Source organism: Coffea eugenioides, chromosome 6 (genome assembly GCF_003713205.1).
Source record: "Coffea eugenioides isolate CCC68of chromosome 6, Ceug_1.0, whole genome shotgun sequence".
In the NCBI taxonomy this organism is placed as follows: domain Eukaryota; kingdom Viridiplantae; phylum Streptophyta; class Magnoliopsida; order Gentianales; family Rubiaceae; genus Coffea; species Coffea eugenioides.
The window spans coordinates 13,124,701-13,151,538 of NC_040040.1; the positions used below are offsets into that span (position 1 = coordinate 13,124,701).

Genomic DNA, 26,838 nt, shown 5'->3' on the forward strand with positions numbered 1-26,838 from the left:
GGAATTCGAAAAATTCTCCAAAGATCTATTGTTATCGTGTTATATACTCCCTTTGTTCCACTATTGGAGTCGTTTTTTGTTTTTGGAATCCAACTTTTTATGGAGAAATAATAATCAATACATTTAGATGAGAAAATATTAATTGATAAATTTACATATGTATCCTTTGAACTTAAAATATTTTCTTGTTAAATGTGCTTTGAAATTTTAAAAAGTTACCTTTTCAAATGGCAAAATTGAAAAGTATGTATTGAATTTGAAATGATAACTCTTATTTTGGAACCATCAATAAAGTAAAAACATGACATTGACAAATGCAGGCAAGGGAGTATTAAAATTAAGGCCCCATTGAACTGCTACACAAATAAATATTGCTTTCTGTTTCCCAAGTTGAAATGTCTCTCCATCTCTCTCTCTCTCTGGGTGTTTAATATTATGGTGCCTGATGACTCGCGATTTGTGAGTCCAAAACTCTAGCAGATGCCTTCTTTGCCTGCAAAAGGATGACACAACAAATTAATATGTTAAAATAATTCTCTAATGAATAAACATTACTGGAATTAGAAAATTTGTTTACCTCCGCCTGCCAATTAGCACGTACTGTAGCGATCAGAAGGAACATCGTCTGTGAAAATACAGCAGCTATTATACCAGTCCAGAGACCCTGCATGTGGATCACAAATAAAATTCAGAATCTAATTACACTTTCTCATTTGGATTGCTGAAGAGAGTCGTAGGGCCAAGAGAAAAATTTTGTGACTACCTTCCCTCCCATATGGTGGACAAAAGCTAAAAATACACCCAAAGGAATACCAATCAGGTAATAAGCTCCCAAATTGATGATTGCACCGATCTTTTGCCAACCACATCCTCTAGCAATGCCTGCAGCAGCAATTTTAAAGTGAATTTATGCTGAAAAAAGAAAGTTAGGCCCTTGAAAATTAAGGGGTATTATGCTAGGCAAATGTCAGTTTAAATGGAAAAATGTAAATGGCCATACCATTTAGCACAGATTGAATTCCATCCAACAAGTGTGTTACAGCAAGTAATAGCATCATGTCTGCTACATATTTCACCACTCTTTCTTCGCTGCTGAAGCAGTAGCCCCAGATTCTGCGCCCCAAGATCATTATCGCAGCCACCATAATGCTTTCAAATGCAACCATGACTACCGCAACCCAAACAGCCAATCGAGCAGCCAGTGGACGCCCGGCACCCAATTCGTTTGCCACTCTTACACTAAGATAATATCGAAGATCATACAACCAAAAGAAGTAACGAGTCCCGGAATAGGACAGTTTTGAAGGCTGATTTACCTTATTGCGCAGCCAAGTCCAAGTGGTAACATGTAGACCATGGTATTCGTGTTCAGGCTAGCAAAAAGTGCAACCCATCAGCAATGTATCAGACAACAACATCCAATTAAGATTTACAATCTCAAATACCAATGTGTTACCACAGTTGATCTGTCTCATATGAATCCAAATAGCTTACCTAATTGACAGAACAGATGCTTCAATTACAGGATTTGGAAGAAGACCGGCTAAAAGGACCATCAGTTCAAATGACCAAATCTCCAAGCTGTTATGACTCAAATCCCAAATTAAGATGATGTAGCTATTCAAATACATAATTTAAAAGTTATGTAGTGAGCTTTATAAACAAGTAGAGCTACCAGATCATGATGGCTGAAGGAACTGCGATACTCAAGAAATTTGAGACATCTTTGAATGCCTCTTTTGAAAAGCCTGCCCAGCTGCTCTTACAAGAAGGCGAATATTTCACGTATAGTGCTAGGAACAAGTCATTGATCCAATAAGAAATGGCGTTAGCCAATGCAGCACCCTTATTTCCAAGACCCAATTTAGATACCAGAGTCCAGCATGTAGGTATGTGAAGCAGCGTTGTGACTCCTGAGGTTAATATCATAGGAATGACAATATTTTGTGTTTGCAGGAACTTGAATTGGCATTGGAGCAGTGCATAAGGGAAAATTGTAGGTATCATGTAAAGTGCATATACCCCAGCTTCGGCTGATATTTCTGGATCTTGCCCGAAAAATGCAAGAATATGTCCTGCATTAGCCCACAAACAAGCAAGAGGAATGCAGACGAGTAGTAGGACAAACATGGCTCTCTGTGTGTGGATGCCAACCATATGGTACTGCTTTGCTCCATAGGCCTGACCGCAGAAAGTGTCTAGTGCACCACACAATCCGATCTAGAGTTCCATTAGGAAAATTTGCACAAGTCAGAAAACTAACCTACATCATCATCGTTGTGAACAGCTATATAAGGAAGAAGTCAAAGGAAAATATGTTGAGCTCCTAAAGAGGTTTAGGGTAGGAGGGCTAGACAGCGAAATAGTCAGATGTCAACGTGAAAAGAATTATCTATGTTTGACAGATTTATGAAGTCCTCACTACTAACAATACATTGCGCTAGAAACCAAGAAGTGCTGAAGTGAAACTACCGCAAATCCTTACAGTGAAAAAGTTCGAGTAAACCAAAAGTAGACCTTTTGACGAGAATAAATAGCAAGGAAGATAACAGATTGTCCAAAACAAGTCTAATTAAGACTGACTGAGACACCAAATCCTGATATGGTTCCAATCATTATTGAAGATTAGGAGATTTCAGAATTGTGTCAAATGCAGACACAGCACAATTTTGAGGTTCAGTAAGTAGAAGAAATAACTAGTTTCCACCAAAATGAAGATGGACAACTGTGAAATGTAAAAGCTGCAATATTTTCCAACAGTAGTCATTGAGCTACAATGTTAATTCGACAAACTTCGCTCAGTATACTCTGAGATTAGAATTGAATCTCAACTAACCAGCAGACTAAATCCGAAAACTGAAGCAAAGGAGGCGGCCATGGAAGCACCGGAAAGAGCTAGCTCTCCAACATGACCGACAAACATGACTGAAATTGTTTGAATTAGAGTCAACAGTAAATTGACGAACATCAGAGGCCCTGCCAGCCACAATTGCTTTTTCGCTTCTGCAAGAATATCATCTTTACTGAATAGTCCTTTCAACTCAATACCCTTTTCTTGTGAGTCTGAAATTAGTGGCGTTTCAAGGTCTGGCATTTGTTGGTCATCATCCATTTCCTTTGCTCCCTAGCTGCACTGCTGCTCTCAAGCTCTCAGATACAAAAGCTTAACTAGCTCCTACTAGGCATGAAGCAAATGCGATTTGCTGCTCAAGAAATGTAGTAGAGCAAGAACAGAGGAAAAGAAACTTGAATGCTTTAAAAGATCAACAAAATTGCAAGCACCAAGCTTCACAAATATTCTAATTTGAACGACGGATCTGTCTTTTCTAAGTTGCTCAAGAAGGTGTAAACAAGACAAAATAAGGCTTTTTAAAATAGAGTACAGCAGCAATCATCTTTTTGAATCACATTATCAGTTTTTTATCTAGTGGACTAAGACCTCATACATGCACGCATCCTTTGGATTGAATAGAATCCAAAAGAAATCAGGATGTTTGGCAGTTTTACTCATGAGCATGACTGTATAAATGTGGTTAGGAATAAAAATCAACTTCGCCTTAATCTATGGCATTGCCAGTGATAATATATTTTTCTGAATAAGCAGATATAATACTATTATTGATACGACAAATCTCAACAAGGGTCCTTGAATTTGGATCTTACAGTATTTATTATTTTGCAGCTTCAGCCTCCAGTAAAACGTTCACATATTGCTAAATCATGTTTTTGGCCATATTAAATTAACGTGATGACCTTCATATAACAACCAAAAAAGTTCTCCTTTATTGCTAAATCATGCAATTTTTTAGGCCATATTAAATTAACGTGGTGACCTTCATATAACAACCAAAAAAGTTCTCCTTTTAAAATAGACTTGATTCTCACTGTCTGAAAGGATTGGCAAATATGTCATCATAGCTGATACTATACTGTAAACGAAGTAGGGACTGTGACAACATCTATTGATTGATTGAACTCCAGAATCCTCCTCCCTTATACAGGTTTTATGTTATTGAAACCAGTTTGCTGTTTCTTTTGAAAGGCTTTTTGGAAAATTCTTCTTTTTCATGAATCTTTTGGAGACATATTGAAATTGTTTTGGAACAGATCAATACACTTCCAGAAATTCTTGTTATCATGCTTGCACCATTTGCAGGCTGCAGCTGGATACTCTGTACAAATCAACAATCCTGTACGAGCAGATACTTCATTTTTGGGACCTCTTTTACCCTTCATATCATCTTCAGCCATTTGAATTACAGCCCTTCATATCATTTTCAGCCATTTGAATAACAGACTTGTAAAGATTATTAACCAGTTGTTTGTCAGGTTAATTGACAATGCTTTAGGTCTGAGTCTGCAATTCATGGAATTCAGTTTCTGCAATTTTGCTTTTGCTTACAAGTACTGCAAAGCACATGCAAAAAATTTACTAATGGTTACATTCATCAGCACCTTTGCAATTTATTGAGCTCTGTTCTTACACCTTATTGAACACTGAAGAGCAATGGTATATGTTCAAACTTTTGTTTCTCCTTCACCAGTGAAATGTCATTCTTTAGGGGTTCCCAAGTGAGAAATTAATGGATAGCACTTAACTAATAACAAAAAGCAATTCATTTAATGAGTTAATTTTTGTATATCCTCAGTTCAACCGTATGGTGTATCTTTTTTTTTTTTCAAGATATTTTAGATATAGTTAGGTTGCAACCTTTTACTTTGATAGGCAACTTGAAGCTAGAAATTACATGCAAAACCACGAGTGTTTTTCCCAATATCTTAATTATTCCATCTAATTCTAAAGGAGAAAATCAAAATGTTCTTTCAGACGTCCAAAAAGCATTCACATATCGTCCGACTTTGCATGAAAGGTTGGCATTTCAAATTCGGTATTATCATGCATATTTTCATGGTTGGAGAACAATCCATGTAACTACTCATCTCAGCCTGTTGGTTAAATTGTATAAGCCTCTGGATGCCAGAGTTCCTTTCAGAAAATCTTCCCTTTTGCCTAAATTGCTTTATGAAGCTACTAGGTGTTTGTTGTAGAATGCACTCTCTCTGCAGCCTTCTTTGCCTACCGAATTAAAAAAAAAAAAAAAGAAAAGGTAAGGCAAATACGCAAATCTGACATGAGTTTAATAATCGTAAGCTTTTATACCTCTTTCTCCCAGTCAGTTCTCAGAGCGACAACCAAAAGAAGCAATGCTTGCGCAAAAAGGGCCACTATAATTCCCGTCCATAGTCCCTATCCACAATTAGCAAGTTTTTGTAGACATTCCACAGAAAAGGAGAGTAATCACAATGCAATCTAGAAAAGATATGCAAAAGCAAAGGACAATGGAAAGTACCTTTCCTCCAATATGAAAGACGAAAGCTAGAATTATGCCGAAAGGTAATCCAAGTAGATAATAGGCTCCCAAATTAACCACTGCAGCAATCTTCTGCCAACCACATCCTCGAGCAGTACCTGGGAGCAATTTGGTCCTTCAGCTGATAAGTTTATGTAACATATGATCTAGGACTTTAACCCAATTTGCATGTGTTAATGTAGGATTGCTATGAAAGACTCTTCCATCTTCAAGCACTCTTTGCATATGATGATTCACATAAGCTACGTTTGCAGATTTTCTAGTTCTCAGGCTTTCAGAGCAAAAAAAGCAGCTAAAGTAAATTGTTTGACATTAGAATGAGCAAATCTTACTTGAATTGTTTTATACGAAGTACAAATGTTGTACATCCGTCAGGTTGATTCTTGATGATATTAAGAAACCTATGTCAAATTCTATCTAAGATTGTTGACAAACCTGAAAGCACAGATTGCATGCCATCCAAGACGTGTGATGCTGCAACCAAAAGCAACATTTCCCCAACGTATCTTACAACCTTTTCTTCTGAACTGTAACAGTAGCCCCATAAATTGCGCCCCAGAATCATGATTGTTGCTGCCAAAATACCCTCTGTGGAAACCAGGAACATTGCAATTTGCGATGCTAAACGAGCTGCATAAGGTCTTCCAGCACCAAGCTCATTTGAGACCCTTATGCTGTTATGATAAAGAGAACTGATCTCAAACTGTTCGAAATGAAATTGACTGAAACAAAATCAATTGTTTCTTGATAATCTCATAGTTACCTTGTGGCACCGCTGAGCCCAAGTGGAATCATGTAGACCATGCTACATGTATTAAGGCTGGCATCGGAACCAATATTGAGGAACACAATCAGAAATTGTTCGAGGCACTGTATATTCTAGATTAGGCCTGTTAGAGTTGCAGCACCATACCTGATTGAGAGAACTGACGTTTCTAGCTTTGGATTCGGTAGAAGACCAGATAGCAGAACCATCATTTCAAACGACCAAATCTCCAAGCTGATGAAATATGTTGGACGAGTTCAATTTCCCAATTCATCACTTAATATCAGAATCACATATCCAAATACATTTTGACAATGAACTGAGGGAAATGAGGACTGGAGGACAGTCGCAATTTTTAACTGCACAAAAAAGGAAGAGAAATGGAAAAGAACTAGAAAAACATGGAAAAATCTGGATGAAGTTCAGGGAATTACCATATCATAACAGCCGAAGGAATGGCTAATTTGAGAAATTTTGGAATGTCATTCAGTGACTCCTTGGAAAAACCTTTCCAGGTCTCCTTGCAGGATGGTGATACCCGCACATATATTGCCAACAACAACAGATTGATCCAATAAGAAATAGCATTAGCTAAAGCAGCACCTTTATTGCCAAGGCCAGACTTAAAGACTAGAACCCAACAAGTGAGTAGGTGGAGTAGCGTGGTAAATCCAGCACTAAACATCATTGGAAAGACATTATTCTGAGATTGAAGAAATCTAACATGGCATTGTAGCAGGGCATAGGCAAAGATGCTTGGAATCATAAAACGAGCGTACAGTCCTGCTTCAGTTGATATTTCTGGATCTTGCCCCAAGAATTTGAGAATGTGACCTGCGTTGGCCCAAATACATGCCAGAGGACAGGCGGCCAGTAGAAGTACAAGCATGGCTCTTTGCTGATGAATGCCAAGCATATGGTACTGTTTTGCTCCATAGGACTGCCCACAGAAAGTGTCCAATGCACTAGCCATCCCTAGCTGCTTGGAAATATATACAGAAAACTAGGAAAAGTTAAAAGAACAAGTTTAAGAAAACATTGCAAAGGAATTTAGACGTAAAGCAGAGGCCAATAAGAGATCAAGACCACAAATGAATCTTAAATCTGTGAAGCATGCATCATTGAGTATAAAGAATTTAACTAAGAAAAATATGTCAAGCAACAAACCGCTATGAGTGGATCTAATTCCAATTATCGGAAATCGAACTTACCAACAAACTGAAACCAGTCACAGATGCAAATGAAGTGGCCATGGAGGCACCTGAAAGAGCTAGTTCTCCAAGATGACCTACAAACATTACCGAGATCACTTGTAAGCAATTTATTAAGAGGTTAACCGTCATTAGAGGCCCTGCTAAAGCCAACTGCTTCTTCACTTCTATTTTTACATTATCCCACTTCCTCTTGGATTGGAATTCACTTTCTTGAGAATAATGAATCAGTGGACATTCCAGGTCTTGATGAGCTCTCTCCTCTCTCTCCATGTCCAAGAATTTGAAAAATATCCGCACCCGGTACTCAATGGGATCGTTTGCTAGCTTTAAACCATTATGTATATGTAAAGTTCAATTTTTGAATAACTAGAACGCATGGAACTCTGCTACTATGTGTTTATTCAACTGTATCTTGGGCACGTAGGTACTGATTATCAAAAGCAAAAGAATATGTGGAATTTACAATTTGGTGATGCAATCGGTTCAAAAGACTTGGACTACTTGCATAAGGAACAAAGTGCTCTTTATCTTGAGTTGAATATAAAGGCGGAGAATCTGGAAATGAATCCAGGATGGGCCAGGTTCGACTGTGTCCAGTTGCAGTACTTAATCATTTAAGGGTCAGGTGATGCAATACTACAGCATTGTTTTACTAGTAAATTTTGTCCCCAGGCACCACCTCATCTTACAATTTACAAGGAGATCAAAATGCAAGTGCGTGTCAAATTTTGTATTAACTTTGTACGCAATGTCTACTTTGGAAATATATGGTTTAGGCGCATGTATAGGAGGAAATATTCTGTTTGAGACAACGAAGAGGAAGCTGCTTAGAAGTTTAATTATTATTAAGTAGCAAAATTAGGTATCGAAAAGTATATCACTTTGCACGATTGATCTGTCGTATATGAGGTGCCTGAGATGGTGGATGATAAAGAACGCTTTTTGAGAAAAGTCTATAGTGGCAACTCTATCAGTCTGTTTTATCCAGTGGACAAAGCTCTCATCATCCTCTGATTCGAACTATAACAAAAAATAATAATATATTCGAATGGTATGTTGACATATTATTTTCTGGATGCTTTTGTCATTTATGGAACTGCCTAAGATCAATACAAATCATCATATTTTCTGCGGAGAGGCCAATGAACATGTGAGTATAACTATTGATACCACGAACGAGATCACAAGTGCTTGAATGTTGAATTGAGTCATGACAAAATGAATAAAACACTTTAATCTCCATATTAGAAGCCAAAGTAAAGTGTTTTAGTTTGGTCAGATTCCCATTTAGTCTGAGATCGTAGGACTACTGAATTAATACCATACTACTTTTTACTGTGTCAATTTCTTCAATTCATCATAGCAACGGAGTTGGCTAATAAGTATTAAAATACTCTTATCCGAACACCCGCACCAGTAAGATGGAAATGACATCCTGAATGAAATTTTTTGTCAACCAATTTGAAGATTCATGAATAAAGTAAGAAGACAAATATGGGACATATTAGGGTCAAGGCAGCATGTATAACCCTACACGTTCGAGTCTTTACGCAGGTGTCGCAAAACATCAGAGTTACATATCACATAAACTACTCTGACAGATGTTTCATACAACAGCCTTCATTACTTGTTCTAGTAAGACACAGAATTATTGGTTTTTTATGTCCATCTTCCTATTTCGTCTGAACCAAAAGGAGAAAATACAATTGAGTTCTTCTACACATGACTGGTTAGATAGACATGTAGAATTTGTAGATTTTTGCACCACAGATTGACATAAAAGATTGGCTTAGTAAGTGCATATTTGTACGTCAGAGATTGACTTCCAACATTTGTAGTTACAGAAATAATCTGGATATGAAGACCATTCTTTGCATTTCTTCTTCTTTTTTTTCTTTCAATTTCTTCTAATTTTCCTTATGAAACTTCTTTGACAATCGGAGAGCAATGCACCCTCTGTGTAGCCTTCTTGGCCTACAATGTCAGGGAAAAAAAAAATAGGGCAAAACTTGCAGAGTTTTTTTGGTCATAGCTCATGGAACTTTTAGTAAGGGTAAGTTGTCATACCTCTTTCTCCCAGTCAGTTCTCAGAGTTATAACCAAAAGAAAGAGTGCATGTGCAAAAAGAGCCACCATAATACCCATCCATAGTCCCTAAGCATCATTTTTGGGATAACAGGTTAAAATACTTGATGTTCATATAAGACTGTAGTATGAATTTCGCAACATTGGTGGAAAAAAAAAAGGTGGATAAAGCATAAGAAAGAGATGCTACCTTTCCCCCAACATGATAGACAAAGGCTAATAGTAGACCAGAAGGAAGTCCAAGTAAATAATAAGCTCCCACATTAACAATTGCAGCAATCTTTTGCCTACCACATCCACGAGCAGCGCCTGGAAATTAAATTTTGTCACCTTAGCTGATAAGTTTGTGGTGCTTACGTTCTATTTACTATCATATTCTTTGAAGTCATATAACTAATACTGTCCAATCTATCTTTGCTATATCATCCAAAACTCCTATGTCCAAAAGTTTGTCAGCGGAGACCTGATAATGGGCTGTTCAGATAAAGAGACTTTTCTGGAGCAGGAAATCAGATTCAACTACATTTTGCATGAAATTTGAAAAGAGAAGTTGACAAACTCTTTCAATTGCTATTATTATTCATATGACTTTGACATTTCTAATTTTTTTTCTTTCTGCTGGAAGCAGAGGATGGTTCTTGAAAGTTTGACTCCATTTGAAGTTCAGAATACCAAGAAACCACGCGGCGCAAGCTGTCTAAAAGAGTGTTGACAGACCTGAAAGCACAGATTGAAGGCCATCTAGAAAATGGGATCCTGCAATCTTTTTTTTTTTCTTTCTGACATTTTCTTACGAAAGTAAAAATTTTTGGCAAATAAACCTAACTCCCACAGTAACTCCAAAAGCCGGATCCTGCAATCAAAAGTAACATTTCTCCAACATATCTGACAACCTTTTCTTCTGAGCTGTAACAGTAGCCCCATATATTACGCCCCAAAATCATGATGCCTGCTGCCAAAGTGCCTCCTATAGAAATCATGAATAGTGCGGTCCATGCTGCTAATTGAGCTGTATGTGGTCTTCCCGCACCTAGTTCATTTGAGACTCTTATGCTGCAAGCTGTCAAGCATAGCATCTACTATGAACGATAAGACAAAGAAAAGGAAGTTGAAAGTGGGGATTGAAAGAAAACTGCAGAAACCTGGATTACCAGATCATAACAGCAGAAGGAATGGCTAACTTGAGGAATTTCGGAACATCATGCAGTGACTCCTTGGAAAATCCTTTCCAAGTCTCCTTGCAGGATGGGGATACCCTCACATATATTGCTAACAACAATAAATTGATCCAATAAGAGACAGCATTGGCCAAAGCAGCTCCCTTACTTCCAAGGCCAGACTTAAAGACTAAAAACCAGCAGTTGAAGGTATGCAGCAGAGTTGTGATTCCAGCGCACATCATCATTGGAAGGACATTCTTTTGTGATTGCAAAAATCTAACATGGCACTGCAGGAGCGCATAAGCAAAGATGGAGGGAATCATAAAACGAGCATAGGTTCCTGCCTCTCTTGATATTTGTGGATCTTGCCCCAGGAATCTGAGAATGCATCCAGTATTGGACCAAATATATGCCAGAGGAAACGTAACCAGGAGAAGGACAGCCATGGCCCCTTGCAGATGAATGCCAAGCATGTGATATTGTTTAGCTCCATATGACTGACCACAAAATGTATCCAACGCACTTCCCATCCCTGTCTACTTGGAAAGCAAAACAGAGAACGGATCAGAAAGGAAAATTGGTATTAATTAGAATACAAACAATTCAAGCACGGATAGTGGTACTGCTGTTTGAATGTTGGGCTGACATCATTGTAATCTTGATAGTTTTCAGATAGACGGCAGCTTATATCAATTAACCATTCTTACATCCTGCAGTCTGTTACTGAGAGACTGAGGCCACCATTAGTGCTCATTACATGAAGTTGATATTGGAATACCAGAGCTACAAGATGTCAGCGGACAAGAGAATCTAATGCTGCAAGCATTCATGTCTAAATTCTAAAACTGTCTAATTGGAGGAAATTTCTTCAAAATATCTCATTAAAATTTCTCATCAAGCACTTGGACTTTTCTTTCTCATGCTGATACTCTTTTTAAGTTAAGAAACTGCGTTTGCCTCATATAGTCTTGACAGTTACATCTTGCATTTAAAGGAAAAGTCCTGCTGGTGGTGATTTTAGAAATCCTGGCTTTGAACTCTATCAACATATAGGTAGTTGTGCCGATAATGCTGGTAAAAACAAAACACTTAGCCTAGGCAACTAGTGCTTGAATTTAATACATTTGATTCATGTCTCATCAAATACCAGGAGTCTGGGAGTAGACAGATGATACGGACAATTTTTTTTTTAAAAAAAAAAAAGAAAGAAAGAAAGAAAGAAGGAACAGATGATATCCCAACAAAGTACAAGTGCACTTCACAAAAACCTTAGAAGGCATCAACTCTTTTATATTTCATTGAGAACTCGAAAGGTTTATCAATGTAAAAATCAGCATCAGTTATAAACCAATCATATGCAAATCTAGCTCACCAACAAACTAAAACCAGTCACTGAAGTAAATGCAGTAGCCATTGAAGCACCGGAGAGAGCTAGCTCTCCAAGATGACCAACAAACATTATTGAGATCATTTGCAGGGAATATATTAGAAGGTTGACCATTATAAGAGGACCTGCTAAAGCCAACTGCTTCTTCACTTCAAGGATAACCTCATTGCACTTTCCCCTGGATTGGAACACATTTTTCTCTGAATTATGAATCAGTGAACTTTCCAGGTCTACATCTCCTTCTTTCCTGTCCATTTTTTTGAAGTATATGATTGTTTGCACAGGATACTCAATGAGATGGTAGAACTTGTTGCTGAAAATCAACTGAAGTGTTCACGTACTGACTCAACATCAACAAACCAGTGAATAGATATTTATACAAGATGACAGGAATGCAAAATATCTTATGGAGAAAATGACAAAAACATGAAAAATCTGAAGTATGTTTATCCAATTCCCTACACTTTGGTTATGATTGTCAAAAGTGACTCTGTAGTATGTAGGGCTTAGAAAATTTATCTTTCTAACGCGGTAAATGCTATGTATTTTGAGTTGATTCTCAGGTTATGAGAATGCAAAAAATAACCACGTTTTATTCAATTGAGTTGAGATCATATATTTTACCCAACTTTCCCACTTAGGAGAAAGCTTCTTCAATCCGAGGATGACAGGTATAATTCCGTCCAGAGGGTGGAGGGGGCTGCATGCATGATTTCAGTACATTTTGAAAGCACTATCTGGCCCTTTTACACTTCAGGTTTATTTGCTCTGCTTTATCTCTTGTTTCTCCGGATAACATGATTGTCCATAACTGAAAAAGGGAAGCTATTAGTCAGATATCTCTCTAAAACTAACTGGATTGACAAAGCCGGCTGCAAGATACTGCTCTTCATGTCCAATTTGTAAGGTACAGAGGTTTTGCCTGTCCTGATTCTCTAAACGTGTGACAATCTACTGATTGAAGTGATTAAAGAATTCACAAAAATTCCCATTTTTTACATTCATCAAATATGTAAATATAATGCCTGTCTTTGAAACTTCCGCAAGCAAACATTGTCTTTTTTTTTTTTTAATGTTAAGAAAATGAAAAGCATGAGACTGGAACGAAAATCAGTCCAAATCCTGCAATGCAAGCCCATTATTTCCTCAAAACACTTCGCGATATTTGTTCCCCACCACCAAAAAAAATGAAAAAAAAAATACCCCAAAGAAGAAAGAAGAAGTTGATTTTTACAAAAATCCTTTGGAAGTCGATGTTCTTTGGTAGTCTGTAAACCTTTTTTCTTTCTTTGGGTACTGTCCTTTCCTCGTGTTATAAATTCTTGATTTACGTCCTCGAGAATTTTGAAGAATAACCTTGAAGAAAATAAAGATTTTGTTCCCCAAGTTGGCCTGGGTTCCTTTCACAAGTCACAACCCCACAAGCAAATACACAAGCAAAAGGAAAGATCGTATACAGAATCAGCCGTCTAGTCTCCCAAAGCTAGCTATTAGGTGAGGGATAGAAGATATAGTCTGGCTTTATGCATTCTTATCTGTTCGATTCTCACCATTGATGGATCTTTCTGGCTTATCCGGAAATGGGGCAGGGACAGTTGCAACCGTCCCTGCACGGTTAACGGTCCAGATTCTCCCTCAAAAAATTGTGCGGCTGAGATAACAAGTTGTAACTCGATTTCCGCGCTGTGTGTGGGGCCCACCACTATCTGTTGTGAAAATACATCCTGTGAAAAAAAAGTTACACGATGTACAAAGAAAGTTACGCGCAGTTGATAATGACAAAACTTGCCAGATTCCCCCTCAAAAAATTGTGCGGCTGAGATAACAAGTTGTAACTCGATTTCTGCGCTGTGTGTGGGGCCCACCACTATCTGTTGTGAAAATACATCCTGTGAAAAAAAAGTTACACGATGTACAAAGAAAGTTACGCGCAGTTGATAATGACAAAACTTGCCAGGGACGGTTGCACCTGCAACCGTCCGTGCCCCGAGTCCGGCTTATCCCTTCACCCTACCATTCTACTTGAGAGTAGCATTAAGTTTTCTGTGCCAATCTCCAATAATAGAAGCTTAATCATTTTATTAGTACAGGAGTATATACAAACTTCATCACCAGCAATTATTATTGAAGATGGACATAGCTAGAGCAATCCCCGTAATTAAACACAACATCTTAGCAGAAACTATTGTACGAAAAACTTTAATACATGTTCCTCTGTTGAGATATGCCAACTTTTCCTACAATTTGACTAAATTGCGTTTGGTATTACAATATTTTAGTTTAGTAATTAAATAAATTTTGTTGTTAGGATATTTGTTAACCAAAAATTATATTAGTTTGTTAACAAATATTTTAGCTAAGATTTGCTAGTAGAAGATTATATTTTGTTGAGATTTTTTTGGATAATTGTTAGGTAGATACTTTGTTAGTTTGTTACATGTAATTACTATAAATAGTAAGTTAACGAATGAATAACGTAATCTTATTTTCTAGTTTCATACAAGTCTTTTGTGAGCCATTATTTTTGCAACACTAAGGTGTTATTACTAAATTTATACCCCAAAAAATCAACAAAGTGGTAATAGAGCCTATATCTTAATGCCTGTGTTGTTTTTTTAGAATGAGTGCATTCGTGAAAATCCTTTATAAGTTCAAATCTATGGAAGGAAAGAACTTTTTGTCAAATGTGTTAACTTTAGTGGTAAAATTTACCAAATTTGGGCCATTAAATTTTGGAATTATTTGGTAGTTAATGATCTATGGGATATAGTGGAGACAAATTTTGCATCTCCAGTGTTTTAAGAACCGATGGATACATACATTAGAGACCGCACAATCGCAGTTAGATAGAGATCCAAGACCGGCGTTCACATATCATTTTTTTGTTGTCGTCTTCACAAGGATGATGGCTTATGATTTGATTGAGAATAAAGTATTCTCAATTAAAATGCAAAGAAAAAGTTTCACTATGAATTGGTCAGATTTTAACAATTCTGAAGTGGAGTATAATGAAATCAAGAATTCATATCCTAAAAAAATTCAAGAGAAGATCATTGATAAGTCAGGAGGCATGAAATTGATTCCTAATATTTATCAAGATTATAATATTGCTGTTTTTGAGTCTACAAATTTTAATGGTGATGACAAAATTTATGAACAATCATGCAAAATTTCATATTTTGTGTATAAGTTCAAATATCATAGAAGGTTGTTTCACTTTGAACCTATGAGAAAATTATTTAGGTATATCTAAAAAAGCCATCTTTTATTTGGAGTTTGGCATGAGAAAACAAAAGAAGTGGTTGGTTGCAAGAATAATCTTTAACTTGCATAAAAATCCAAAAGAAGAAATTTGTTACAAGGCTAATCGTCAATTGCAAAGCTTCTTACAAAAGTTTTGTTCAAAACAAGATTCAAAAATTTGAGAAGGCAATTGAAAATCAGCAGTAAAAGTAGCAAGAAGAAGTATTGAGATATACCAACTTTTCCTACATATTTGATCAGATTATGTTTGTTATTTTAATAATTTAGTTAGTAATTAAATAAATTTTATTGTTAGGATATTTGTGAACCAAAGATCACGTTGATTTGTTAACAAACATCTTAATTAAAATTTGCTAGTAGAAAATTATGTTTTGTTGAGATTTTTTTGATAATTATTAGATCGGTGTTTTGTTAGTTTATTGTTTGTCATCACTATAAATAGTGAGTCGATGAATCAACAACATAAGCTCATTTTCTAGTTTCAGACAAGCCTTTTGCAAGCCATTATTTTTGCAACACTAAAGTATTGTTAGTTGTTACTAAGTTTATGCCCCAAAAAACCAACACCCTCAATTTCCTAAACGAAAACTCCCGGACCCCCACCGACTTCCTTACCTTCATAACTCAAGGGTTTAGTCACTTGGCGATCATCTCTACCAAAATTTCGAAATTCTTAGTAGAGGTCCCATTTGGTCCTACAGCCTTCAGAGCAAGCTCTTTGTAAGTTAAAATCTGTTCCTTCAACTTCTTCCCTTTTTCATTTGACAAAACTAGCTCAAGAGCTAAAGTTGTTGCATCTTTTGTAAACGAACCACCTTCGATTCTCACTCCGATTTTCCAAATCTTTTCCACCATCCAAGAATTCAATTGTTGATCACCCAAAAACGGCCTACAAATAATTGGAACACCAGCAGATATGCTTTCCAGCACTGAACTCCATCCAGAGTGATTTACAAAAGCTCCAATGGAATGATGAGCTAAAACTTGCGCCTGAGGAGCCCATGGTACAATTTTCCCAATGACATTTGTCCTTTCCAAGAATCCATCTGGCAAATTGGACTTAAAGTTGTCCTTAAGCGACCAAAGAAATGGAGTATTACTTGCTTCTAATGCTTCAGCCAATGCTTTTAGCTCGTGGGCCGGAGGAGTTGCCACTGTTCCAAAGCCAATGTATACGACAGATCCTAGTTTTTGCTTGTCTAGCCATGGAATGCAGCCGTGCACGTCCGAGATATTAGCCAATGGAGGTGGAGATGTCAAGTTGAAGGGGCCAACATTGAGGACATTCTTGAACTTGGATTTTAGATCTTCAATGACTGGGGGGTCTAATTCTTCGAAGGAGTTAATTGGCAAAGCATTTGCTCGGGGTAGGATTTGTCCCATCTTATAGAGCATGACTGAGACTGGGGATTCCAAGTCCCCACAGACTACTCCACTAGGCAAATCGCCAAGCCGAACTTCAGAAAATCCAGGAATGAATTTAACGAGTTCATCTTCACGTCCAGCTATACCTGTAAGATCATGAAGAGGCATAGAATGTCACCCCCAACTACAACTCTTATGTCACAAGCAGTTAAAACACAACAAAATAGATTTTTCAAAATCACAATCTAAAATCATATCTTAAGATCAGTTGAGAGTAAGCAATTGTCCAGTCGTAACAAAAGGAGATAATTTGATCAAGTTTCTTCTATTTTCACGGATACTATCTACTCTCTTCATTCGAAACACCCAAACAGGATCCAAAAGGAGATAATTTTGTGGTTTTCTTGTCAAGTTAGATAAAAATATGCATTGAAAACAAAGGGCCTATTTGGAAAGGAGTTTTTTGCCAAATTTTTTTCTACAAATTTTTTAACAACTTTAACTATAATATTTTTAAAAAAAATTTCAAAATTTTTAAAATACAAACTTTAAAATATCCTCTCATACCTTAGTTAAGAAACACACACACACACCGGATATCCTAAAACATACAAAAAATTACCTTCCTTCCTCTCTTGTTCTTCCTCCTTTACCTAAACCTACCACCATCTCTAGCGCGACCCGTGCTGGCCGGCGTCTCCTTTTTCTTTTTTTCTTTTCCTTTCCTCTCTCTCTCTCCTCCCCTTCTCCTTCTTTCTCACCCTCTCCTCCTTCCTCCTCTCTCCTCCTTTCTCCTGCACAGTGACTAGATCGCACAGGGAAGGGAGGGGGAGAGTGGTGTGGGGAGGGAGAGGGGGGGAAAGGTTGCGGGGGAGAGGGGAGGGGAGGAGGAAAGAAAGGGGGAGGAGAGGGAGAGAGAAGAAAGGAGAAGAGGGGGAGAGAGAAAAAAATTAAAAAAATGTCAATTGTAGCCGACGCCGGTCACCGGTGGAAGTTTCAGCAAGGCAGAGTAAGATCAGCGGTGAGGTGAGGGAGAAGAAGAGAGGAAAGAAAAGAAAATAGAAAGAAAGAAAAAGAAAAGAAAAGGAAAAAAAATTTACACATCATAAAATTTTTTTTTACAAATTCTATGAAAAATTATAGTAAAATTTTAAACAAATATCTAAAAATTTCATTTATCAAACAGGGCTGACAAAAAGGATTGATGGATATGCAAAACTGAGCCTATTGAAATATTTAGATAATAAAGTGGGGATTTATGAGCTAGATATGACTCGAAACAATTTTCTCATTTTCTTGTCAAGTTAGATAAAATATGCATCGAAAACAAACGAAAAAAAAAACGGTGATACGTTGTTCGTCTTTATCTAACTCAACATTGATCTCTGGTAAGTGTAATTAGTTGTTACATTTAGACAAAGAAAAAACAACATTAGGACAATGCAAGTACAAGGCCGACCAAATTAACCAGGTGGCAGCCATAGATAATCAAACTAAGTTATCTTAATTAATCAGTGTTCATGTTCTAACCTTCTGCCACCATTAATTAACCTTCTAGAGTCTTGAATAACATGATTAATTAATTCCTAGGTACATTAACTGATGAACTGATTGATCATGTTCACAAACATAATGACCAAGGAAATACAGAGAGTAATTAAAAGAATGGTACCATTTCCAGTGCCAAGAGTTTGCCTGATGAGTTCAGTGTAGAAATGAATGGACAGAGACCTTGGTTCAGATGTCCAAACGGGCACCCAAGAAACCCCGTTTGCCTCCGCGATCTCACAGGAAAACCAGAGAAAAGCATCCGCTACCACGCAGCTGACCCTCCTTCCAGTGTCCCGTTCAGCTGCCTCCACAGCTCTCCTAAAATTCTCCGGTGCCACTTTCAAGAAAAGATCAATATCCTCCAATGGCCTGCCAGCGAAAACATAGCCATCAGGCACCCCATCCGGGACATCATAGGCCTTAATGTTATCATCATCAATGTTTGATGATGATGAGAATAGGGAAGCATTGGATTTGGCTGTGCTGAAAAAGGAAAACGTTACATTTGGGGCAGCTTTTGCTAGCCTACTTAAGAGTCCTAGGAGAACGCCTGCATGACTCGCAAAGGGGAATGCAAGAACCGCAACATGTTTTTGGCTTGAAGAACTTTTGTTAGTCATTTTCCGAGGGCAGCGATGATTTTTGCTCGCAGTCTATAGGTTTAAGCAATTATGTGTCGAATTTAGCAGAGGTTAAGAGTGACATATATAGCGGTACGAAGGTAGACTTTCTTCCACACATTTTTCCCACTCTTGTCCTTTATGACCACAATTAGAATATATTTTTTTAAAATTCATGCAATTTAACTTGTAGCGATTAATTTTGGCCTTAGTAGCTAATTTTTAATGCTTGTACAATGCAGTTATCTGTACACAAATTATTAAGTGTTTCAGAAAAAACCACTTTTATACAGCAATGTCTTTTCTTTCAACATTAAAAGGGTGTACGCCATTTTTTCCTTTCATAACAAAATTGAAGGAGGGTAGATGGGCAATTCAAACGCTTATTATGCATGAGTAGCCTAGTATTCGAAGACTGTAAGGAGGTTTGTTCTTTCATATTTATTCGGGGGATAATTTGAAGACTTTAAGGAGGTTTGTTCTTTGATAAGGAGGTTTGAACTTTGAAGAGAGGTTGGTAGGAGGAAACGCCATGCGTTAGACACGTTGGTGAGGTTTCAACCCCTAATCCGAAATTCCAGTCAATGAGAAACATCATCTACAGGGTTTGCAAATGCATTTCATCCGCGTACTTTCCAGTCAGAAGTTCCAGTCAAGAGTAAAATGTTTGTGGTGTTGTTTTGGACAATGCCGCACCCAGGCCTGCCTTTCAATGGTTTCTATTAGGCCCATTGCATATCAATTCTTTTTTTTTTTTTTTCAATTCCCAAACCCCAACTATTAACTTCTAATTGCTTATCTAGACCCCAAAAAAAAAATTTGTGGTTGCTTATAAAGTCTAAAGCATTTGAGACCATATTAATCACCTCAATTACATTGCTTCCTTAGTCCTTACTATATATATGGTAGAAGGAAAGGCTTTAATCATTATCATTACTATATAAAAAGTATAAATCTTGATATTAGGGAGTGTAAGTATAGGCACTTTTTTATCTTAATTTTTGTTATTCCTAAATTACCCTCATGTCTTTTAATTAGAATTATTGCATTTTAATGTGGCACTAATTAAAAGAAATAAAACACTCCAATCGATTACATCTTAATACTATTGGTAATTATAATTAAAAATTGCTCATTAAAAACTATTTATCTACTCTTGGACTCTATCTCCAATTATTATACATATCAAAATTTTTTAATTGAAGCATGAAAAATTTCTCATTAGTAAGTAGTTGAGATTGTAAAAAAAATTAATTTCAAGAAATAGATACTCTCTAGAAAATAGAGAAACATACAAGGAGAAGAGAATCCTTATTCATATGCATATCTTTATGCAAATATCATGAGTATTTACAATTATGCACTTTTTACCAATATGAAGAATTTTTTATGTTGCACCCAATGGAATTTCAATATACAAAAAATGATGATACCTTTATAACTAAAATAGCAATATTAAACTGAAAAAAAAATCTGAAAGAGCACCATACAAACCACTATTATCATTAATAGCAACCGATCAAAACAAGAAATTTTGAAAAAAATTGAAAACTATTATAAAATGACGTAAAGTAAATAACAAATGAATTAAAAAGGTAGAATATAATAATATCAAAGACAACATCCAAATTATTGATATCCAGGGGAAGACAAATGATAGGGATATAATTATGCATTTTATTTGTGGTTATTTGGTCTTAATTTTGGCAGTTTAGTATACAAAGTATTGGATTTCTGCTCATAATTAGTATTTGTGTTAATTACAGGCAATTAGTGTTGAAAGTGACGAAAGGGAGACAAAATCCAGAAGACTCTTGCTTCTAAGGCGTGCCCACGCTAGACAATGCAGAGTTGCGTGAAAAAGCCGGATTGCGGGTCCTATTCCTGGGGCCACCGCCTTTCCTTGGAGCCATACTTTAACACTTACGTGGGATTAGGAAATAGGATGGGAAGAAGACTTTTTGGCAACACTTCAATAAGGGAAATAAGAAGAAGAACTTGGGAATTCTTTTTCGAACAAAAATTCCACTTGGGAAAGCACGTGGGTGGCGGCGCAAGAATAAAAGAAGAAAACAGCAATAGACTAGGGATCATCTTCGTCTTGGACTTTTCTTCTCTCGGCTTTTGCTTTATCATTGTTAGTCGCTTAGCGGCCGCATTGTTTTTCACTTCGTCTTGGGTTCAACAAAAACTTCATGAAAACTATGAATTGCTTCGTCGTTATGTGGCAAGGCTGAATCTTTTATCTAGTTGAGGAATAAATCAAGGATTGGAGCACCATAACTGTGAGATCGTTTTAATTGTTTTATTTTTAATTTATATGTTCATGGGTATTTGATTATTCTCTATTTTTCCCTGAGTTATTACTGTTTAGATTTATTGGATAATTAGGCATGTTATTCGATTGTCTAAATAATTGATAGCCAATTAGGATGTTGGCGCGTCGCCTTTAAGTATCTTGATTAGTGGCAAACGAGACAATTTCACCGCCTCGCAAGCGGTTTAATTTGGATCGTGGGGATAATTAATCTAGCCTAAATAAACCCGCATGTGTGTTTGTCATCTAGAATTGGGTCTTTCTAATTCCTAATGCTGTGGCTACATTAAATCCTGTGAGCATTCCTGGGGTTGTCTAATCACAAGAGGGTAGTTTATGAGCGTCTCTTGACTACCATAAAATTAAGGAAAGATTGGTGGTTGGGTGCGTCGCTTGACCACTATAACCAGTTTATTCGTGAGTATATGAATTGTCCCTTGTATCTGTGATCAGTTGTGTGCTTCGGTGCCAAGATTAATTCCTTGACTAGGTTGTTTTAATTAATTGTTATTTGTGTAATTTGGTTCCTGCTATCTTACTCAACTTTAAATTTCAGTTTTTATTCCTTTTAAATTAGTTGGTACTACTGCTAAAATCTCCCCCCATTTTCCTGTGTGATTTGCCTACCTGTTCCCTGAGGAGACGACCCTACTCACCACTATACTCATTCAGTTTTGGTAGTAGGTCTAATATAAATTTTATTTTTGGTGGTTTGACACCCACCAAATTTTGGCGCCGTTGCCGGGGAACTGGTGTTTTAAGTGACTTATTGCACAGGTTTTAGTTTTTATTTTTACTTATTTATTTATTTTTTTTTATTTTATGCCTCGATCTTCTCGTACAGGAGAATTAGAAATTGATCCAGAGATCGAGAAGACTGCAAGAAGGTTGACTAAGGAGGCAAAGTTGCGTAAGCAACAAGATTCAACGTCACCTTCAGAATCTGAGCAAGAGTTTATTTCCAGTGATTCATCAAGTGAATCTGAAGAAAAAGAAGTGCATATTCTCCGAGTAGCAATGGCAGCTCCAAGGACTTTGAGGGAGTTGGCAACCCCTAACGTGAACCAACAGCCATTATGCATTACATTTCCTAACACGGAAGAGGCATTTGAGCTTAAATCCGGTCTTATTCACTTACTTCCTACTTTTTGTGGTATTGCAGGTGAAGACCCACATAAACACTTGAAGGAATTTCATGTGGTGTGCTCCACAATGAAACCTCAAGGAGTCACTGAGGACCACATCAAGTTGAGAGCCTTCCCTTTCTCTTTGGCAGATAAGGCTAAAGATTGGTTATTTTACCTGCCATCTGGATCCATCACTACGTGGGAAGAATTGAAGAGAAGATTCCTCGAGAAATTTTTCCCTGCCTCTAGAGCCGCCAATATAAGGAAAGAAATATGTGGAGTTAGGCAGGCAAATGGGGAAGTTCTATATGAGTACTGGGAGCGCTTTAAACAACTGTGTGCAAGCTGCCCACATCATCAAATCCCTGATCAGCTCTTAATACAATATTTCTACGAGGGATTATCACCCATGGATAGGAGCATGTTAGATGCAGCCAGTGGCGGTGCTCTGGTTAACAAGACCACAGACGAAGCCACGTTATTGATCTCCACCATGGCTGAAAATTCCTAACAATTTGGAGTGAGAGCTGATGGAGCAATAAGAAGGGTCAATGAAGTGAATCACTCTGACTTAGAGGGTAAACTATCTGAGCTTACCTCTCTGGTACGTCAAATGGCAAGGGGGCAATTACAATCTGTGAAGACTTGTGGTATCTGTGCTGCTCCCGGACACATGACTGACATGTGCCCAACTCTCCAGGAGGATTCACCTGAACAAGCCAACATAGTGGAAGATTTTTCTGGACCACCTCCACGAAGGAATGATCCTTTTGCACCCACTTACAATCCAGGGTGGCGAAATCATCCTAACTTTAGCTATGCTTCAAAACCCCTTGGCTTTCAACAACATTTCCAACCACGGCCACCAGTGCAACAACCATCCACTTCCAATTCAAACATGTCTCTTGAAGATATGGTGAAGTCACTGGCCCAAAGCACGAGTCAATTACAGCAAGAGGCTCAAAGATCTCAACAGGAGTCTCACAGATTTCAACAAGAGACTCGTGCTAGCATTAGGAATTTGGAAGTACAGATGTCTCAATTGGCAACTTCCATGAGCAACCTGGAAAATAGCAATAGAGGAAAGTTACCATCTCAAGTAATTCCTAATCCCAAGGAGAATGCCAGTGCAATGCAATTACGGAGTGGCAAGGAGGTACAGTCTCCTAGGCGTGCCCACGCCAAAGAAGAAGAAGTGCCCAGGAAGGGGGAAGAGGAAGATGAGAAACAATCCTCTGAAGTCTCAAAGAAAGTTGACATTCCTCCTTTTCCTGGCAGGTTTACAAGAGCCAAAAAGAAAGAATCTGAGCAAGAGATTTTGGACACCTTCAGGAAAGTGGAGATCAATATTCCTTTATTGGATGCTATTAGGCAATTGCCCAAATATGCTAAATTTTTGAAGGGCTTATGCACTAACCGCAATAAGTGGAGTCTGGATGACAAGGTGAAGGTGGGGGAGAATGTCTCAGCGATGTTTCAAAGGAAGTTGCCCCAGAAATGCAAGGATCCAGGTATGTTTACTATACCATGCATAATTGGCAATCAAAGAATTGAAAAAAGCATGCTTGACTTAGGTGCTTCAATAAATGTCATGCCTCTCTCAATTTTTAAAGTTTTGAATTTAGGACCCCTCAAAGAAACTAGGGTAATCATTCAACTAGCTGACAGGTCGAATGTCTACCCTGAGGGCCTAGTTGAAGATGTTCTAGTAAAGGTCAATGAATTCATTTTTCCTGTGGATTTTTACATTGTTGATATGAATGATGCATACTCTACTGATTCAGCAGTGATTCTTTTGGGTAGACCCTTCATGAGTACAGCAAGGACTAAAATAGATGTACATGAAGGGACTTTATCTGTGGAATTTGATGGAGAGAATGTCACTTTTAATATTTTTGATGCAATGAAGCATCCTGAGGATACTGAGTCTGTAAATTTTGTTGGCATGACTAACACTATTGTGCAAGAGAATTTTGAACAGAATTTCATGGGGGACAAGTTGGACTTTGTCTTGCAACAAGGCAAGACCAATTTGGAAGTGGACGACATGGAGGAGGAGGAAGTCAAAGAAGCTATCATGTCCTTACATTCACTACATCCGCTTCCAGGCAGGTTTGAAAATTCTTTTCTACCATTACCCACTTCTAATGAAAGGATTCTACCTTCTGTTCAACAGGCACCTAATGTGGAATTGAAGGAACTGCCCCAACATTTGAAATATGCTTACTTGGGAGATAACAAGACTTTGCCTGTAATCATTGCCAATGATTTAACTGCGTTGCAAGAAGAGAGGCTCTTACGGGTCTTACGGGAATTTAAACCAGCAATTGGATGGACGTTAGCAGACATCAAAGGCATCAATCCATCCATTTGCATGCATCACATCCTTTTGGAGTCGGACGCAAAATCCGTGAGAGAGCATCAACGCAAGCTCAATCCCGCAATGAAGGAGGTGGTGATGAAAGAGATTCTCAAGCTCTTAGAATTAGGAATTATTTTTCCTATCTCTGACAGCCAGTGGGTAAGTCCAGTCCATGTTGTTCCCAAGAAGACTGGAATCACATTGGTGAAAAATGAAAAGAATGAGTTAGTGCCAATGAGATTGCAAAATGGGTGGAGAATGTGCATTGACTTTAGGAAGTTAAATGCCGCAACTAGAAAAGACCACTTTCTACTCCCATTTATTGATGAAATGCTTGAGAGGTTGGCATGTAAGTGTTTCTTTTGCTTTTTAGATGGTTACTCTGGATATTATCAAATTATTGTTGCTCAAGAGGACCAACATAAAACCACTTTTACCTGCCCTTTTGGAACTTTTGCATATCGCCGTATGCCTTTTGGTTTGTGTAATGCTCCTGGAACATTTCAAAGATGCATGATGAGTATTTTCTCTGATATGATTGATAATTGCATTGAAATTTTCATGGATGATTTTACAGTATACGGTGATTCTTTTGATCAGTGCCTAGACCATTTAACAAAGGTTTTGAAAAGATGCATTGAAACAAACTTGGTTCTTAATTATGAAAAATGTCATTTCATGGTTAAGGAAGGCATAGTGTTTGGCCATGTTGTTTCATCAAGGGGTATTGAGGTAGATAAGGCTAAAATTGATTTGATCACTAGTCTACCTTACCCTACTAATGTCAAGGATATTCGTAGTTTTCTAGGCCATGCAGGTTTTTACAGGCGTTTCATAAAAGATTTTTCAAAAATTGCTCAACCGTTGTCTCGCCTGCTTCAAAAGGAGGTGCCATTCAACTTTGGAGATGATTGCAAATTGTCCTTTGACACACTCAAGGGTATGTTGACCACGGCACCCATCATCCAACCCCCAGACTGGAAGCTATCCTTTGAGCTCATGTGTGACGCCAGTCAGTATGCCGTAGGAGCTGTGCTTGGACAGCGAAGTGGGAAGTGTAGTCACGTGATATACTATGCGTCAAAAACATTGACACCAGCTCAATGCAATTACACCACTACGGAGAAGGAGCTTTTAGCTATTGTTTTCGCTTTTGAGAAATTTAGATCATATCTATTGGGGTCAAAAGTAACGGTTTACTCTGATCATGCAGCTTTGAAGTATCTCCTGTCAAAAAAGGAGTCCAAGCCAAGACTCATTCGTTGGGTGCTCTTGCTGCAAGAATTTGACTGGGAGATCAAGGATAGGAGAGGGGTGGATAATTCAGTAGCTGACCATTTGAGTAGGTTGATAAGAGAAGAGGAACCAGTTCCCATATCTGAGGTATTTCCTGATGAACATCTTTTCTATCTCAAAGGTAAGGAACCTTGGTATGCAGATATTGTGAACTGTTTGGTCAGTCATAAATTTCCGATTGGCATGAGTAAGAGTAAGAGGGATAAGATAGTCCATGATTCTCGATACTATATTTGGGACGAGCCATATCTGTGGAAAATAGGCTCCGATCAAATTATTCGTAGATGTGTACCTGAAAGTGAAATTCCTTCTATCCTTGCTCATTGTCATAATTTTGCATGTGGTGGCCATTTTGGACCTAAGAGAACTGCTAAAAAAATCCTTGATTGTGGCTTTTATTGGGAAACATTGTTTCGTGATGCTTATGCATTTTGTAAAAGCTGTGAAAAATGTCAAAAATTTAGAAGTTTGTCTCATAGGGATGAAATGCCTCAAGTGCCTATGTTATTTTGTGAAGTGTTTGATGTTTGGGGTATGGATTTTATGGGACCTTTTCCTAGCTCTTTTGGATTTTTGTATATTCTGTTAGCAGTTGACTATGTATCGAAATGGGTAGAAGCAAAGGCTACCCGGACTAATGATTCTCAAGTTGTTGTAGGATTTCTCAAATCCCACATTTTTAGTAGGTTCGGGGTGCCGAGAGCTATCATCAGTGATCAAGGTACCCATTTCTGCAATCGCACCATTGCAGCTCTCATGAGAAAATATGGAGTGCACCATCGTGTGAGTACAACATATCATCCTCAGACCAATGGGCAAGCTGAAGTCTCCAATCGAGAGATCAAGAGCATATTGGAGAAAACGGTTAACCCCAACCGTAAGGATTGGAGCTTGCGATTGGATGATGCTTTGTGGGCATATCGAACGGCGTATAAAACGCCCATTGGAATGT

General features: G+C 37.7%; 3 protein-coding genes and 1 pseudogene across 3 annotated transcripts; all 4 read right to left on the bottom strand.

Moving 5' to 3' along the window:
* Nucleotides 1-413: 413 nt before the first annotated feature.
* LOC113773592 (protein DETOXIFICATION 16-like) lies at nt 414-3,112 on the bottom strand. Its single transcript, XM_027318226.1, has 8 exons — nt 2,837-3,112; nt 1,676-2,220; nt 1,495-1,581; nt 1,317-1,373; nt 1,001-1,239; nt 764-882; nt 578-664; nt 414-493 (listed from the first exon to the last, which is right to left on the bottom strand). The coding sequence occupies exons 1-8, from the start codon at nt 3,110-3,112 to the stop codon at nt 434-436; spliced, it is 1,470 nt and encodes a 489-aa protein (XP_027174027.1). The 3' UTR covers nt 414-433.
* Nucleotides 3,113-4,762: 1,650 nt separating this feature from the next.
* LOC113772949 (protein DETOXIFICATION 16-like) lies at nt 4,763-7,809 on the bottom strand. The gene is made up of 8 exons (XM_027317447.1): nt 7,350-7,809; nt 6,573-7,117; nt 6,286-6,372; nt 6,136-6,192; nt 5,808-6,046; nt 5,352-5,470; nt 5,162-5,248; nt 4,763-5,077 (listed from the first exon to the last, which is right to left on the bottom strand). The coding sequence occupies exons 1-8, from the start codon at nt 7,620-7,622 to the stop codon at nt 5,033-5,035; spliced, it is 1,452 nt and encodes a 483-aa protein (XP_027173248.1). The 5' UTR covers nt 7,623-7,809; the 3' UTR covers nt 4,763-5,032.
* A 1,219-nt stretch (nt 7,810-9,028) lies between these two features.
* On the bottom strand, nt 9,029-13,018 carry LOC113772950 (annotated as a pseudogene).
* Nucleotides 13,019-15,659: 2,641 nt separating this feature from the next.
* On the bottom strand, nt 15,660-18,824 carry LOC113774755 (kaempferol 3-O-beta-D-galactosyltransferase-like). The gene is made up of 2 exons (XM_027319366.1): nt 18,286-18,824; nt 15,660-16,759 (listed from the first exon to the last, which is right to left on the bottom strand). The coding sequence occupies exons 1-2, from the start codon at nt 18,782-18,784 to the stop codon at nt 15,885-15,887; spliced, it is 1,374 nt and encodes a 457-aa protein (XP_027175167.1). The 5' UTR covers nt 18,785-18,824; the 3' UTR covers nt 15,660-15,884.
* Between the last annotated feature and the right edge of the window lie 8,014 nt (nt 18,825-26,838).